The 17,978-nt window shown below is 32.7% G+C and overlaps 1 protein-coding gene across 1 annotated transcript in view; it reads right to left on the minus strand.

The window, feature by feature from the left end:
* LOC129223877 (mitochondrial import inner membrane translocase subunit TIM44-like) overlaps positions 1 to 17,978 on the minus strand; it is a 57,679-nt gene that overhangs the window by 9,116 nt on the left and 30,585 nt on the right. Inside the window, exons 3-8 of the mRNA XM_054858248.1 lie at positions 14,780 to 14,878; positions 11,817 to 11,894; positions 11,636 to 11,716; positions 2,555 to 2,704; positions 981 to 1,050; positions 841 to 907 (exon numbers count right to left, since the gene is read on the minus strand). Coding sequence (XP_054714223.1) covers positions 841 to 907; positions 981 to 1,050; positions 2,555 to 2,704; positions 11,636 to 11,716; positions 11,817 to 11,894; positions 14,780 to 14,878 — 545 coding nt within the window. The remainder of the gene's footprint in view (positions 1 to 840; positions 908 to 980; positions 1,051 to 2,554; positions 2,705 to 11,635; positions 11,717 to 11,816; positions 11,895 to 14,779; positions 14,879 to 17,978) is intronic.

The raw sequence follows: 17,978 nt of genomic DNA on the forward strand, positions 1-17,978 counted from the left end.
AAATCTAGAACAAATGGCATTTTTTGTTTGAAATCTAGACAGAATAGGCACAAAATAAGCTCTGCTAGGAGTTAGACAGGCACGCTCAGCACCTAGAAAATCAGTAATGAGTGACAGTAGCTTTAGAGTGCCTGTATATTAAGGAAGAAGCAACTGTTTTTAGATCATAATCATCCTTACCCATCCTCAGCTTGAGCATTAGCAGTGTGAGACCAGAAGTAAAATGTTTAGTTCAACTCATCTCACCCTGTACAACCTTTTGAAATAAATTATGAAAAAAAATTTAAAATCTAAAAAACTACTAATGGCACAGGGGAGAGCATGGGCACAGGGAAGAGCATGAAACAAACAAGACCCCTCAGTTTTAAGCCCTATTGCCAATGTTAGTAAGTATTCTCATAAGGACTGCTTTGAACTGGAATTTATCCTCGCCCTCTCAAAGAAAATTGATTCCTCTGCAGAGCAACTTCATTTAGTATTAATTTTCCTAGGTGAAATTTACAAAAAGTTTCAAATACAGTCACAGTAATTAATTAGGATATCAGTTACAAATAAAATAAATCGTTCATCAGAAAAATGATACACAGTACATTAACAATTAATGTAAAATTAGCAAACACTTAGAAATAAGAGAGGTAAATGTTTATGTCTTGAGCAAAATACAACAGAAAAACTTTGTTAAAAGCCCAAAACAGTAATAAACATGCATATGCTTCAAAGTTCAAAGGAAATCATTTTACAACGAGTTTATAAAAATAAACCTGAAAATGCTTTATATTGGGCTTTTATTGTTGTTTTTCATTTCATACTAAATATGGTTCCAAAACTGCAGATGTTTACCTGTTAGGTTCAATAATTCTTTGTTCAACTTTTATTTGAGATCTCTCACTTCTTTTAAGGAGTTTAGCTGAAATATTCAATAGTTTAGAACAAAAGTATTTTTACTTTAATTTTAAAGTACAAATGTTTTGTGAACATACCTGGGGTCTGATAAATACGAGCACCAGGTAGCTCAGCATCTTCTATTTGTTCCTTCACGGTTTTGACACCCTACAAAATTTAAAATTAAAGATTTAATTTACAAACAACAATGGTTACACTTAAGGCCAAGCAGTCAAGAACTTCAAGAAAACAGTATACATCATTCGCAAAAAAATAAATAAATAAATAACAAATAAAATTATTAATAATAATAATAAATAAACAAAATAAATAAAGATGCAACACTGTGCCCTAAAACAGTTATTAAAAAAATTAAAAAACACTTTGTCAATAAATTCCTCATTTTCAAACATTTCCACAAAAAGAAAAAGAAAAATACCAATAAAAATAATGAACCTTTAAATGGTTTACACAGGAAAGTCAAAACAGCAGAGGGAAGCTGGATTTGCAGATGAATAAATACATAGTTCTGATTCTTTGGTCAATATTTTTTCTTTCAAGTACAATGAAGACTCTAGTATTTAGCACTCTGTTACAAGTTCCGATTAAGACATCCCTGGCCCATAGGTCAAACACTTTTTTGGGTGCCCCCTATAATGAAACCTTGCAATTATAATCATTGGCTAAAACAATATTAGCCATTTGGGGGCGTTAGTTATTAGCTTCGAATTCTTTTAGGCTTTGCTGAAATTTAGGTACTACTTTCTTCATAACATCTATCAGTAAAAGATGAAGAAATGGTCCCACAGATTTCCTTTTGACACCATTAGAAAGAGCGACATTTTTTACTCCAGATCTATCTCGATCTTTGGTCGAAAAAACTGAGCTTCTATCTCCAAATGAAAAAAAGTTACAAGCCTTTTTAAGTCAAGTTCCTAAAATCTCTTATCCGTTCAAATTGTTAACCATTTTCTTTCGCATTTAAACACCTTGAACTTATTTTATTTTGTGTTTCCATGGTTATGCTTTTTGAATCCATCTTTCTCGATTCAATTACTTAAAAGTATTTTAATATCTGTCGTCATTGTTTTTAAGGGAAATTTTGCATGATGATTTTCTTTTAGTTCAGCCTGATTGCTGAATATACGTCACTTGACACAATTTTTATTTTCAAGGTAGACCGGGCAAAGACGGGCAATGCAGTTAGTATTCAGATAAAATGGAGACGTTAGGTGCTAGATGTTATTGTACTGCAATCATATCATATTTTAGAAATTAGTCAATTGTGGCTTTTTAAACTTTTCGGAAACAAGTAAGAACGTTGTTGATTGGGAGATGGATTTTGATCAATAAGTTTTGAGCTTTATTTTAACTAGAGCAGCAATTGTTGGAATCCTACATGTAACATTGAATTGCATCTTGCATAACATTAATTGTTCGCAATACAAAAGGCCATTTATGCACAAAAAGGATTAATTAAAATAATTAAAATAGTACCATTAAAATAGTGATGCAATAACGAATGGTCTCGGACCATTCAGCTTATGCCGAATATCTGACCTACATTTTATTCTAGACAAAATATTGAAACAAGAATTTTACAAGAACAAGAATTATCTTGTTACTACTATTTAAATCTAAATTAAAACAAGTATTCAATGAAAATTATTACTTCAGCTACTGCTCGAAGGGGGGTACTCTTTCCAAGCTGTTCACTTTGTTTTGCAATAGCTTCTGCAGCTATTTTAGCGGATTTAGTCAATTCTTCAGTTAATTCTCGACTTTTTTTTCCAATTTCACTTTTTTGAGCTTCTTCTAAACCCTGTTAAAGAAACAACAGATTGAAACAAGGATGTTCAGCACAAAATAAACTCATTTTGAACAAAATATGGCAACATGAAATGGGCATCAAAAAAAATTAAAAACTGCTTCTCTGAGGAGAAACTATAAATGTTTAATAACTGCTACATACAGTTTATTCCTGTTTATCAACAGAATTGGGTTGCACAGAAAACGAAAATCGTGGCTAACCCGAAAAAAAGCTAAAATTGAGGAGCAAATAATGTGAAAATATACACAGTACAGTAAAAATATTTTGAATTCTATGCACAATAGAATTCAATATAAAAAATATTTTAAAAAAAGATGTACAAACGATGAAGAAAACCAAAATATTAAACAAAAACAACAAACCTTTAATTCAAAGTTTTTTTTAAAATCAGTCATTGGTTTTTGTTTCTTGCTGCAAAAATACCTTTTCTTGATTTTTGATTGACTTATGGATTGATAGGGAGTTAACTGTAGTATAATTTGGTGAAGTAAGATTCATAGATACAGTAAGTGATTTGAGCCAGTTAGTTGAGGAAAAAACGCATCTTTTTTTATTTCCGTCAAGAATAGTGAGAATTTGAACTTACGAAGTTTGTGGCACAATTTAATGCTAAAATAAACGAGTAAATCTCATAGATTGAATTAAATTTGATCTGTTTTATTTATTTCATTTTTTTCCAGCCATTCAAATTCTCAAATCATTTGAGCTCTAATTGAAGTGAAACCTAATAATTAAATAAACATATTTTCCCCCCAAACTTTAAAAAGGAATTAAATTTGAAAATATCTTTGTTACTTTAGTAAACACTTGCGCTACAAACAGATTGAATCCAATTATAGATCAGGGAATGGATAGCTAAACTTTTACCCTTTTTCCTTCTAAAATAATTTCAGAATTTGATTTATAATTAAAATATAGGTCGTTTTTGCTACTTGAAATGAGGACAGAAAGGATTCTTAGAAGTATAAAACACATAAATTGTCAATAGCAATATGAGTATAGGTTTATTTAGAAAAAAAAAGACTTTTGTCTATGTAAGATATCTTAAATGTATGTGTATGATTTATTTCATTAGAGAGAAATATTATAACATTAATATACCGTATTTTCCTGTATAATCCGCGGATTATCTGTTAAAAAAGTGTAAATTAATGAGGTGCGGAGTATACGCTGCCGCGAATAATCTGTGCTTTTTTTTTTCTCAACACCAACTCATTGAACCTCAATATTTCCAGCAGGATTCGCCATTAAAGATCGTGAACCCTGCCTGTATGTTGGGTATTTTACATAGCACGAATGTTCTTCTTATGCGATTCAAGCTACGTAAAATAAACAACACACGGTGAAAAACGAAGTCTTCTGCATAAGATTAGGTCATTTGCTCCTTTTCTGACTCTTTGTCTTCAAGTACAGTATTACTCTGCATTATCCAGCATGCCGCAAAATTCGGGGGTCACCAGATTTTCAACAACACTTGTCTGGTGCTTTCCGGCATGCCGAAAAATTCAAGATTAGGGAAAAAATATTCATACTATAAAAAAATATATGTTGAGCTTAAAAATGAACATAATTTCTATACATATCCTATTAGTATTAATGAACGGTTTAATTTTGTAAAAATATTTACTAACAATGTCATTTGCTATTTTAACAAGAAAAATATTCAATAACGAATAATATTATTAAAATTAAGTAAGCAAACATTTTAGCAGTAAGTTACCTTCTTTAAACCAGTGCTAAAGAATTTCCCATAACTATTCAATAAATAAAAATTTAACTTACTTCTCTAAAAGGAACCTAAAATATATTTATTTTAAAAAATATGAACAAATCATAGTAACGATGATTGCTTTTTAATTAATAACTTTATCGGCATATAATTAAATCCATTAATAATGACCTACCATAAATAACATGCACATATTATAGGAAATACATATTTTGTTTGAAAGACGGTTACTTTCGGGATTTATTCATTTTTTCCTTACAGTGGTTTGCTTTCTGATTGGAACTGAATGAGGAAATTGACTTTTGCTTTGTTGCAAATAAACCTCAAATTACCTTGCAAGCACACCAGGAAATTCGAATTTCTCGGCATGCTGGTCAACCCATTGAGATGTGACACTAAGTGAAGAGCGAACTAATTGGTCCGTTTTTTGCCCAAGTGAGTATGGCAAAAGAATTGCACTTTTAACGTTTAAACTCAAGTTCTATCATGTAAAGCCCTTTGCCATGCATTTTTCAAATCCTTAATATGTTCGTTTTGCCAAACTCTCTCGAAATTCAGATCGTGAGCCTCAGTGTAGAAGAATAGGAAGTTCTCTCTCCTCTTAGCGTTATAGCTCAACGGGTCAACCTCGCTTTTTTCTGTCATGCCAGATAATGCGGGGTAATACGGTAATTAGAGTATTATAATGACAATTTCGAGAAGAAATCTTTTTTTTACAGATAATTTTGCTTTTTAATACTGAATATACCTCAAAGTTAGTTTAAGTGCTAAAAATGTAGGTTACATCAAAACTTCATTTTTTTGGCATTTTATTATCTGTGGATTATACGAAGGTTTTTTTCTTCAGGCCCATTTTTGGACCTGTGGATTATACGCTGCCGTGGATAATATACAGGAAAATATGGTAGGCTAAATGACTAGGTGTTAAATGGTGGGATATGTTAAATTATCAAATTAATGGTTGAAAATAGTGGAATTTATTATCATGCATAATATACCGTATTATCGATATGATATATGCGTTGTGAGAAATACCATACTGGCATATTGGAAATACCAGACCACGTTGAATCATGAGAATCGATGGTGTAGGCCTAGTGGTCGTGAAGAGGCATGCAAGATACAAAGAAAAATAGTCAGATGTTCACTTACCGCATCTGTTTATTGTTAAAGACATATGTGTATTTAATGAAATGCATTGATACTATCGAAGGTGCACCCTTTTCATAAGAGTAGATAATTTATATCCGAATAGAATAGAATGTTCTCAGGTCAATGGTGGTTCGATGAGCAGTCTTTGACTTGCAAGTTCAATCCGCAAAAATTATCAGTTCATTTCCTAAATCGTATCGTTCAAATGAGCAGTCTTGGAGCACATTAGATCATTGCTTCATAGAGCAACATTATCAAGTGGGGCATCCTCGTCAGTTAGCATGACACTCGCCTTATAGATGGAAGATCGGGAAGGCTCAGTTGCAATTTTTCTCCATGCGGCAATCTATGTGCATCGTGTCGCCTTTGACTATTTGAGAACCGTGAGGAATCTTGGTTAAAACATCGCCTCAATATTAATTTAATTCAGGCTTTATTGGCCACACAAATCATCTCATTTTTTCTTTATCTTCCACGTTGAAGATGAGCATTCTTCAGGCGTGTACCAGCGGGGAATCATCCTTCCAGCGAAAACGTTGCAGCAAGCAGAAAAAAAAGCTGCAGGTAATATGATACTCTTTGTATAGGGAAGACTGGAAGGTGGGGAAAATCTTGAAATCCCATAGGCTGCTGAAACCACGTGATTGGTTATTTCACCTCAGCAAGCGTACGCTGCATGGTACTGCCAGCTACTGGGATTAGATTCATTGAAAGTTGATTTCCCCTTTTACACTAGGGACGGGCACCCAACCAGTAATGGGCTGGTTTGTCTTGTAGTGTCAATACCAAGTTAAAATTGATAGTCCAGAAACACTATCAGTGAATTCTCAAATAGCATCTTTTAAGAACACCATACCACATTTTCCCCAAACGTAAGTTTTTATCTACAACGTAATTTAAAATGTTGATTCCCCTGGGTCACCCATAGTGTATTTTCTTTGCATTTGTTCCTAAGTTCTTGAAGAGATTCTTTTTCAAGGCCCTGTGATTGCTGTTGTGTATCAGATTGCAGTTTTATTGCAACATACTAATTATTCAGCTTATTTCTCCATTATATACAGTGAAACTTCAGTAAGTCGAACTTCAATGAGTTGAAGTGAATCTTTATTCCCGCCTAACTGAATGGAGAATTGATGCTATTTATTTTCGATAAGCCGAATTTCGTCGAGTCGAAATATTGGATAAGTCTAATTTTATTTCATCACTGTCTAAAATTTCTTTGCTGAGGTAACTCCATAAGTCGAAATCATGTTTTTTTTTAATCCCCAAAAAGTATGAACAAAAAAGAAAGAAATTGGCACCATTGCATTGCATCAAAATGTGTCTAAACAAAGTAGATCTAATAAATCTCTGAAATGGATTATTTGTTTGTAATTTAGCAAGGTTTTTTTTTTCTTTTTGTTTTAAACTATTGCTGACTTCATATCTTTTGATAGAAATGAAAAATCTGCACAGAGAAACCAAAGCTCTAGTTTATTGCAACCAAAAATGAGATAGAAAAATTACAGGGAGGGGTGTGTATATTCGAGATTATGGAAAAAATTCCACTTTTTGCATAAAGGGGGGGGGGAGGATGTGGGATTACTGAATGGAAGAGCTATTTTTAGGATTTTGCAATGATCAACGCAGCTGCTGGTCTTTCCAAGACTGGTCTTTTTCTTTTGTTGCAATAGAAAGCGAATGTTTGTGGGGCCGTTTAATCGACTCCTGAACGTTTAGGATAGAATTTTAAAATTGGCTAATAGAAAATTTAAAATTTTAAGCTTCCAAGAAAAAGTTGAGTTGATTCGACTTTGGCACAAAAAAAAAAGGAAATTGCATTGAAATTTGCCTGCCAAGTTTTCAACAATTTTAAGCAATAAAAAATAAATTAAAAAACTTTTAAAAAAAAGTTTTTATTGGCGATACAAGAAAAAAAAACGATGCAAGAAAAGCAGGAGATGTGTTGCGCATTTCTATTATGTGTGTATATGTTCCCTATACAAATCCAGTTTTCATCTGATAGCGACCAAATTCAGCAGGGAGGTACTCCGGCACCCAAGAAGGAACGTCGGGGGGTCAAATGCCAAAAAAGTACAGAACTGTTTGAATTTTAGGGCCAAAAATCGCATTAAATGGCTATTTCTACCGATAATGGTTCGATTCTAGCTTTATTCGAAAGCCTGCGAAAAATACCTCTGGAGTAGTTTCTTCATTTGAATTTCAAAAAAATAAAAAAACCAAGGCTGTAAAATCACCAGAAGAACAGTTATAAGCATTTTTAAGCCCAATCTAACAGCATCCGCAATCGGAAAATTATCGCTTGCGTGTTCTCATTTTAAATTAGCGTGAATAAAACCATTCACAAGGTTGCCACTTATTTTTTCTCGACTGTGAGTAAATCAAGTTTTGATTTTGCTTTGAGGTAAAAATTTCTCCCTTTTGATTATTATTTGGTGATTTACCTTCTTTTTTTTTTGCACTGATGTATCAAGGATTTTAGTGTTGTATTTAGAGAGGATTGCATTTAATTTGAGAATTTTTGATTTGCTGTTTTCTTTCTTTAGGAATGATTATTTCAACGGGATATTTTACAGTATTTTTTTCTCTAATTGAAACCTAATTGTTGAATATGCATCGCTTGACATAACTTTTATTTTCGAGGTACACCATGCAAAGTCGGGCAGCGCAGCTAGTAACACATATAAATCATAATTGCAAAATGAAAGAAATTTGCACAGATATAATAAAATTTCTTACTTCTAACCCCATGGGAATTAGTTTTTTTTCATGAAGTAGAACTGCAACATCACAGTTCAACAAAAATCCAAATTTAAAAAAACCCTTAACCATATCATAAATGATCATCTACCCTGGCATTTTACATGTATGTATTATATATGGTAAAAAAACAGATGGAAGTACAGTGTTGTTCTAGGGATACCTTTCTACATACTGTGTCAGTAAATGAAAAATGAAACACAATAATGTAAGGATATAAACAACATCAAAAAACTATAAATTTTCACCAAAATTGCAGACGCCTGTTCAAAAGCAGCTACAAGAAGTTTTTTTTTTTTCATTGCAAAAAGATATGTGCTTGCCAATGTAAAGACATCTGACACAACATTAGTTAGACAACATAGAAAAATTCGATCATAATGCATACTCAATTAACCAAGAACAACAATGTAAGCTTCAAACAACTTCCAACATCTTCTTACACAATTTCACTCAAGGAAAATATTGTATTCCTGCAACAACAATTCTCTCTCATTTCCAGTTTGAAACTCATCTACTTCCTTCTGCATTGGCACATAACTAACTAATGGTCTGTTAAAATACAGTGAAGCTCTGTTATAACATCAACCAAGATCAGAATGTTTATGACATAAAAGCCAAGAACAACTATAAACGATCATGTTTCTGGATGGTTCAATGAACTGAAAACTTGAGCTGTTATAACCGAGTTGTCAATAAAGTCAAGTTTAACTGTGTAAAGTGTTCAAAAGAAAGATGCATAGGTAACTCTTTACTAACTCTGACAATTGTTCCGAAAGTTTCAGCTAGAATCGTTAATGTATCAACATTTATCATTTGTGCTTCATAGTGAAAATTTCACGTATCTTCTTTACTAAAGGTGAAAGTCTCTCTGTGTGGATCTCTCTCTCTCTCTCTGTCAGGATGCCTGGATCTCTCTCTCTATCAGGATGTCTGGATCTCTGTGACATGCATAGCGCCTAGACTGTTTGGTGGATTTTCATGAAATTTGGTACAAAATTAGTTTGTAACATGGGGGTATGCACCTCGAAGCAATTTTTCAAAAATTCGATTTTGTTCTTTTTTTATTCCAATTTTAAGAAAGTTTTACCAAGCAAATTATCACAACGTAGACAATTAAATTATGAATTTATCATCTTGTGGCACTGTAACAAGGGCAAGCAAATGAATATGGCAAATTGGCGAGAAATTCATCATCCATTATTTGTAAATATACAGTAGGGTGGAGCTTATTTGCACTGAAAAAAAAAAGTTTTAATTTTTGTAGGTCTTACCCTCTTAATTTGTTCCTTTTGATGAAAAACCACTAAATATGAAGTTTGAATGAAAAATTTTGATATTTAGAGGTAGCTCAATGAACTTGAAGTTTGTTACATAGAGAAAATTTCGACAAAAAGTGATAGTTACCATTTATTTATATTGCACTTGTAAATCAATTGAGACATGAAAGAAGGTGGTTTCTGGGTAACAAAATGCACCTGGCATTGTTCTGGAAACAAGTTATTGTTTTGAAACAGTCCCAGATAAAGTCACTTTCCTGCTGTCAGGGTATATTCTGCGGTGTTCCGTGTTCCTCGATGACTTGCACCCGAGTTACTGCAAGTGTTTGAACTGGTTGTGTCAAAACACATAGCACGTATGTTTGATATTCCCCAGCTTTCAATAGCTTTAAATACTGCTGTAGCTTGTGCCTCACCTGTCCCAGATGGAAGCTAGGGGTGAATTCCTTTCCCAGTTACTAGTACAGGCAGGCGATCCACTTTATCTTTTGCAACTAAATCAGGAATTAATTTGCTGTCCCAATGGATAACTAGAGGGACATTAGGTTGAAACTTAGCCTTTATGTCTGCATATTTTTGAACTCTTTCCTTCCTTCTTTGACGGCGAATTGAGTCCTTATTCGAAGAAAATTCATCGATATTGAATCCTAAGCCTTTTGCAGTTTCTGCTATGACATAGAAAGCCTTTCGGTCTGACTCTTTTGTTCTGTCCAAAGCTGCAGCAAGTTGGGGAGTAACTATAGTTTTTCTCCCTCGCTTCCTTTTCTGTCTTTTTGATGCTTGTTCTGTGATATTCATTTTCTTACCTTCTTCCGTTGAGCTTAAGTTGCTATCAGTTTCAGTATCAGTAGATGATTCAAGTTCCACTATAGAATCTTTTAATTCTTTAATTTTCTGTTGCTGTATTTGGGCATTTGCTTTTGTTTTCTCGTTTAAGAGCTTTTTTCACTTTTATATCAAGCTTTTTATCAACTCCTAACATTGATCCACATCTACCTTTCTTCCTTTGTGCTATTAAAAAGTCTTTGTCTTCTTGTAAGACTGCTTTACCGGTTAAAACATCAGCATGAGCAACATCAAAAAGATCTTCTAGTTTAGAGAGAAAAGTTGATTCCTTAGCTTGCTGTGTTGATGAACATCGAGCTTTATTTTTCTTCAAAAGCTGCCACTCTTTATACAACTTTTCAAGCTTCATTTGACAATTTTGGTTGTCTTGCATAGGAATTCTAGCTTTTTGTCAAAACTTGGCAATTTCTGTGATGGTCAGAGTTGAAGCTTGTCTTACGGTTTTCTTCAATTCAAGATGATGATGCAAAAAATGTCCCAGAGCCATACGCAAGGATGGCAGTTTTCCACCTTTTAATTCTAGAACTGACCCACCAAGAAAATACAAGTCACTTTGAGATCTTGTGGTTTTTGCAATCATTTTGCTTTCAAAACTGAAGCAAAAATAAAATACTGAAAACAAACTAAGTGCTAAAATAACCAAATGTGTTTTGTGCAGCTAAAGATGTCACATCCTAAAACAAAATGGCTAAATCAGAGCTAGCATGGCTTTTAAGTATTTGTGGTCTGCCTAGCGGTGCTATCTAGTAAGTTATATGTGAAGTTAAAATAAGTCAAAGGTATATATTTATAAAATAATGGAAAAGTAAGGAATCTTTGCTTTTCGAAAAAAAAAAAAAAAAATCCCGCAATGTTAAAATTTTCACAGTTGTTGAGCTACCTCTAAATAATCTTTAAATGTGCTAATATTTGGCCTGAATTTTTTTTTCATACAAAGGAACAAAATGAGAGGGTAAGAGGTTAATATTTTCATAGTTGAAAAATAAGCTCCACCCTAATATACAGGCGAACCAAGTGATCTTTTAATTTTATACTACGGGCAAAGCCGTGCAGGTACTACTAGTAATAAACTAAAAGTTGTAGATTTACTCTGAGAATGAAAATGCTTTACACTTTTCTATTTTATAAGAATAGTATGAAAAAGAGAATACTTACTTCTTTTATTTTACCTCTGATAGATTCCAGCTGTTCTTTAATTTGCTCAGAACTTCTCGAAGTTTCTTTTTCAATAAGTTTCTATTAAAATAAAGGAGAAAAATTGCTTTCAAATCAATTGCATTGAAAAATTAATTCAAAATATGCATCATTTAGATACAAATAATACTAATTAACTTACATATTTTTCCCTTGCTTTCTGTAACGCTTCTGACTGCTCTAATTTTTCAGCCTCTTCTCTAAATTTTTTTAAGTTTTCCTGCAAAAAGCAGTTGCAGTAATTATCACAATATATGTCAATAATCATAAAATGCAAAACTGAATTACAAGCAAATGTAATGCAAATTCAAGTTATTGTAACTTAAGCTAATAAATAAAGGACAGTATTGAAACTATATTTCTTAAAAGAAATTCATAATTTGGTAAAACATAAAGATAAAATAAGTGTAACAGGTAAAGTTTTGTCCTCTGATGGAATCTTAATTTAAATTAATTCCACCTGCAGTTCCTAACTTAGGTGGACCGGGATTGCTGCTGAATCTTATTTGTGAAGAATGGACAAAAACATCCTTACAAACCTGCATCCCTGATAAAATGGTTGCATGGGACTAGTGATGTAAAATAGCCATATATTCATTTTTAGGGGTAAATACCCAAAATGGGCATTTACTTACTATTTACATTTGCTTAAATTTCCTTCATAATTTGTGCTCATTTTCATTGTTTTTTCATTCCAATCAAATTGAGATTTCACACAGAATTTTCAAATTTTCAGCAAGACTTAATAGAATTGTTTTGGCAGACATGGAAGCCCCAAAACTAAGTTGATAATAAAAATGGATCCTTGGATTTTATTTGAACAATTTTATGTACCAGTATGGATTAGTTTCCGAGATCTGCCTAATCATACATTATTTTTCATTTCTTCACTGTTTTAGAAAAACTAGTATTTTTCTTATGCAAAACCAAAGTTTCTTTTTTGGGTACAGCATACTTGCCAACCTTTGAAGGAAAAAAAACAGGAGATTTTACTAGAGGTATATAGGAGATTCACCATCGACACATCCTCGCTACAGAATTATTAAATTATGCTTTTAAATAACATGAATACTAAATTTAAAGTGAAATGGGGATTTTTTGCAGGTGTAAGCAAATTGGTAGTAGCAAGAAAAATATACTGCAAAGGAAAAACTAAATAATGAGTGAATTTGCTTAAAGTTTCGGACATTCTCCAGTCTCTACCAGAAAAGTAGCTACAAAAATTTAGTTACTAAAATCCGAAAAGAAAAAAAGGAAATCAATATATAATGAAAATACAATATAAAATAAGTAGGTATAGGGTAGTACATGTTAAAATAACTTCAAACATTAAAAATAATTGAAATAATTTCAAGATTCAAAAAGATTGAAATCTGCTACAATTTTCGGCAAAGCACGTGCTTCATTGAACATGCAATGTGGAAAGCTTCTAAAAAAATTATTTTTTTACTAAATGAGTTATTAATTGTAAAAATTCTTATTCCCTGACATTGGTAGACCAGAAAAGGGCGCCATCTATTGAGAAGAAAGTGAAACTTTTTAATGATTGACTAAAAAAACTGCAAAAACGGGAGAAAATCGTAAAAAATGGGAAATCGGGAGATGGAAACAAAAAACGGGAGTCTCCCGCTAAAAACAGTAGAGTTGGCAAGTATGGGTACAGATGTGATACCCCCCCCCCCTCCCCCCATTTGGCGACATTGGATTTTTTACACAAAATTGAAATATTTTTCTCACCAATGAGGCGATAATTTTTTAAGTATGGTATCCCTGGCTAAACTAACCTGTGTTTGGCAACCGAAAGGCAATCTTAGATTTGTTCAAATTTGTTTACTTGCTAGCGGGCTTGCTCACATAGGATACATTCTTGTTTTTTTGTGCTATAACTTACAGGAAAGTTTATTTTGTGTTGGTTTAGATTCAGTAGTTGTGTTTTGATGAATAAATATTAGAAAATGCCAGTTTCTTTAAACGTGACCGTTAAATAAGAGTAAAATCCAACTTGGGGTGTGTCTCGATAACGTGCATTGTTTCATATGTTGTGGTTCAGACTGAGTGTGAGGATTTATACAGTAAAAAAGTAAGTTTTTATTTTAGAATTTAAAAAAAAAAAAACTCTCACTTCCAAAATTCTTTGTTTTTACAAAATCGTGACGGTTATTTGTAGTTTTTAACTTTATATTTACTGCATGTAAATTTATTTTACAAAAAAAGTAGTTATTTTATTCTAAAAGTTAATTCTTACCGATGCCAAAAACTATTCAAGCACATTCTGTAAACGTGCCTCCTTTAGGTACTGAATTTCTGAAAATAAGTTGACTCTACGATTTTATAAAAATATGAAGGTGTTATTTTATGTAAAATATAGTAGATATTTTAGTAGGTATTTTGAAAGCATTTTTGGATAGCAAATTAATGTATGGTATTTTTGTATTGTTTATGTTTGGGATGTTCTGTTGAGACATTTTTACTTTTCATATATTGAAATTTGCATAACTAAGCGTTTTTTTTTTTTTGGCTGAAATAGTTATATTTTGGGGATGTTTTCTGCTTTAAACATCGCATATTGAATCGCTTTGCCCTTTTTCAGTAGAGTATGAGAATTGTTTTTGTTCGATGAAATGCACGTTGGAAAACAGCTTTTATTTCTATTGGTACATATTTCTTTGGTGAGCTGTGACAGTCATTTGTTAATTTAAGCATTTTAAATTAATTTTTTAAATTAATTTTTTTCTTTGTGTACAAAAACTTTCTAGTTTCTTGTATTTTTGAAGCAAATATTCGTGATGTTTTTTGCTGTAGTTTTATGCTGTTTTTATTCATATTGTCTTCTGAAGTGCTTTGATCATGTTTTTTTATCTGAATTTTTCCTGTTGGCGCCAAAAAAGCATTGCTAAGAACGATGTATGACATATGTCGTCATACATTGTTTTCTTGGTTCCTTTTTTGGTCAGTACTTATGTTGAAACACATTAATTCATCAGGATGCTCTTATAAACACTCAAGTTGCTTGACAAATTTTATAATTCTAAATATAGCTCATAGAGTGGGGGGGGGGGGGGGGAATCAAATATAAGATAAGTACATGAAATTAAAGCTGCTTACTTTCATTTCTTGATTTCGATTTAAATCTTCCTTTATGTTTTCGATTACTTGAGAAAAGAAGTATTTTTTCTTCTTCTGTGGAGCTGAATAAAAGCGTACCTAAAAATTGTGAAAACACTGCACATTTATAAATGAAACTCATAACATATTTAGATTGATTACTTAATGTAAAAATAACTTTAAAATCTCAATATGATTCACTGAATCTAACAAATTTTCAATATACGGTTTTTAATACAAACACTAGCTGTACAACTTAGCATTGTACAGGATATTTCAAATACTGCAATATTTTCTGGTGGTGAAATACAGGGTTCATACTCTATTCGGATGAAAAAATTCCATGACTTTTCCAAGACTTTTTCATGACTTCATAAAAAATTTCATGACCGTTTTACATGAAGAGAATAGCACTATTTAAAGTCAAACTTGCCATTTTTTGGAAATTAGCATTAGCAAAACTGCTGTGTAAATGCCACTATCTCTTAGAAGTTTGTGATGGAAAAAATATAAGTGTACACCTAAAAAGCTAAACTATTCTTATTTCTCTACATCATATAAATTTAAGTAAAGTAAAAATACAGTGAATGGAATATAATGATGCTTAATTGTCTCATAATTTTTTTACTAACAGGCAGAATAAAAATGAAAGGGACAAAGGTTGAATGAGTCATAAGCTTCAATAAATTTACTTCAAAGGTTGTCTTTTAGTGTCAACAGTGCATTTAATCATCCACATAACTTGACAGTTTTTTGGTTCTTTAAAGTAAAGTTGCATTCTTTAGTAAATTCATGTTTCTAAACCAGATATTTATTTAAATAAAAAATTCAGAAGTGAATAAATCTTCTCATTGAAAGGTACTTGTTTGTTTATTCGCACATTTTCAAATGCATATAAATTAATAGGTTCAGGAATTCCAGAACATAGTGTTTGATTCCTGATATTGAATGCAACATTGGGTCACATGGATTATTTTTGCGGCCGAATGTAGGGCACTACCATTTCAGAGTATTAGAATTCCCCTATTTCTGCATTCTATCGCCTGACTAAAGATCTTTATTTTCTAAAAACTTTAACAAATTAAGATGAACCCTGACAAATTTAATTGTAAAGTTTTCACGAGTGATGGAAATGAATTCGTATGCAATTGAACTGCGTTTTTTATGTGGGCGTGACAAAATCAAGAACGTGCATGTTTGCTACTACAGAATATAAAATATTAGAAGTGTTGAAAATAATGGTAAATTGAAGATGAGTGATGTCCAAGCAGTAAAATCACATTGCAAAAAAAGACGAGCAGCTACTACAGAAATGAATGCAATGACATTTCAAAATTCAAATTTGTTTTTGAGATCGTTCAATTTTCCAGTTTTATTAGCTTTTATGTGCTCAATACTGTTAAATCACTCTAGGTTTCTAATGCTCTTTTAGCTACTGTTACTTTCTCTTTGGCCAGGACATTTTTCCATGACTTTAAATAAATTTCCATGACTTTAAATGAAAATTTCAATTTTCCATGACTTTTCCAGGTCTGAATTTTGCTTATTTTTTTTCCATGACTTTCCAGGATTTCCATGACCCGTACGAACCCTGGAAATAAAGCAAGGTCAGGCCAAAAAAAAAAAAAATTAAAATCTCCATCAGGGAAAAAGACCGCAGTCTTAAATCCTCAGTACATGAAAGACAACAGTCCCTAATCTAGGGATGCCCACCCTCCCTAATAGCAAGGGTACACTCCCCCCTAAAAAAACAAAAATTCTCCCTTAAAGCACCCTTCCCACTAAAAATTTCAATGGCACAGGCTATGCCATGACTCTCCCCCCCCCCCCCTCCACAGGTGGATACCCCTGCCTAATCCTTTACTAGAACAGATTCATGACAAGTCTTAAGCACAACAGTCTCTAAGAACACCCATCAGAATAGAGTCCTTAAAAATGTTTGTTAAATTGCCACCAACAATTTCTAAATATTCTCGAAAATCCCAAAAAAAAAGCTTCCCCATTAAAATAGAAATACTTCCCGAATATGGTTCAGAATTCCTAAAAATCTTTATTAGCACAAAGGATAACAATTTCTAAAAATTCATATCTGTAACTTCAAAATAAACCCAATCGAATAAAGATAAGAGTTATGAAGTAACATGAACAGTTCCTAAAAACCAAAATAAAATATAAAGCCTTTGTAGATTATTTGGAAGATTAAAAAAAAAAAAATTTGAAATTAGAAAAACCAAATGATATTTTATAACGGCAAAAGGAGTGGGAAATAGGATTTTTTTTTCCACAGTAATCATGACCCACTACAGGATGATTTTATCATCATTTTTCGGTACCTTCACAAAAATCTTATTTTAAAATTGGTACTTTCACAAAAATCAAGTAATAAAATCAGGGCCGGATTTGGAAGTGCGGAGGTCCCGGGACAACAAAAGAGTGGAGGCCCCCTAATCAGGGTTTGAAAAGATCATCATATTTTTGAAAATATCCGACACTTTGATATATATCTGTAGCTTTAGTGTTGTTGTTGATTCAGTAAACACTATCATCTGACTCCATATTATTTATTAATCTTACAATGATACACACCAAATCAAACGCGTCTGTTCGATCGCCGAATTGTTTTCGTTCCACTCCTGCTCTCCGCTCGAGTTGCTCGCTCGCAGGAATCAGTGACTTCACTTCACTACACACTCCCTCCCTAGAGCAAACGATTAGGAATCATAATCCTTTAAATGAGGGGGGAACCTGACAATCCTTCCGCTGCGTGTGGTATGAGTATGATTGCTCGGCGGTGAAATTTCCTCTCGAAATGCACCTTGGGTGTGTTGATCCGTGAAATCCCTGTGTCTTTGGTTTTCAAGGGGTTTCTCGTCGTTGTCCTTTACGATAAAGCATGGTTTCAGTCGGTCAATTGAAATTCTTTTGACAGTTCCATTGATTTCAATGTCAAAATACTTTGGTGACCGATGTTTCACAACATAAGGCCCAAGATAAACTGGTTGCAAAGATGAAGTGACGGCGTTATTGTAGACGAAAACGTGTGAGCAATTCAAAAGCTGTTTTGAAACGAACACGTTCGTATTACCATGGGTAGTCGTTGCAGAAGGTTTTAGGTTGCGGATAATACTTTGCAGCCTTTGTACAAACTCTGAATGCGTGACATTAGGAATGGTATCAACAAACTCTCCGGGTAAACGTA

This window comes from Uloborus diversus, chromosome 6 (assembly GCF_026930045.1).
Source record: "Uloborus diversus isolate 005 chromosome 6, Udiv.v.3.1, whole genome shotgun sequence".
Classification (NCBI taxonomy): Eukaryota; Metazoa; Arthropoda; class Arachnida; order Araneae; family Uloboridae; genus Uloborus; species Uloborus diversus.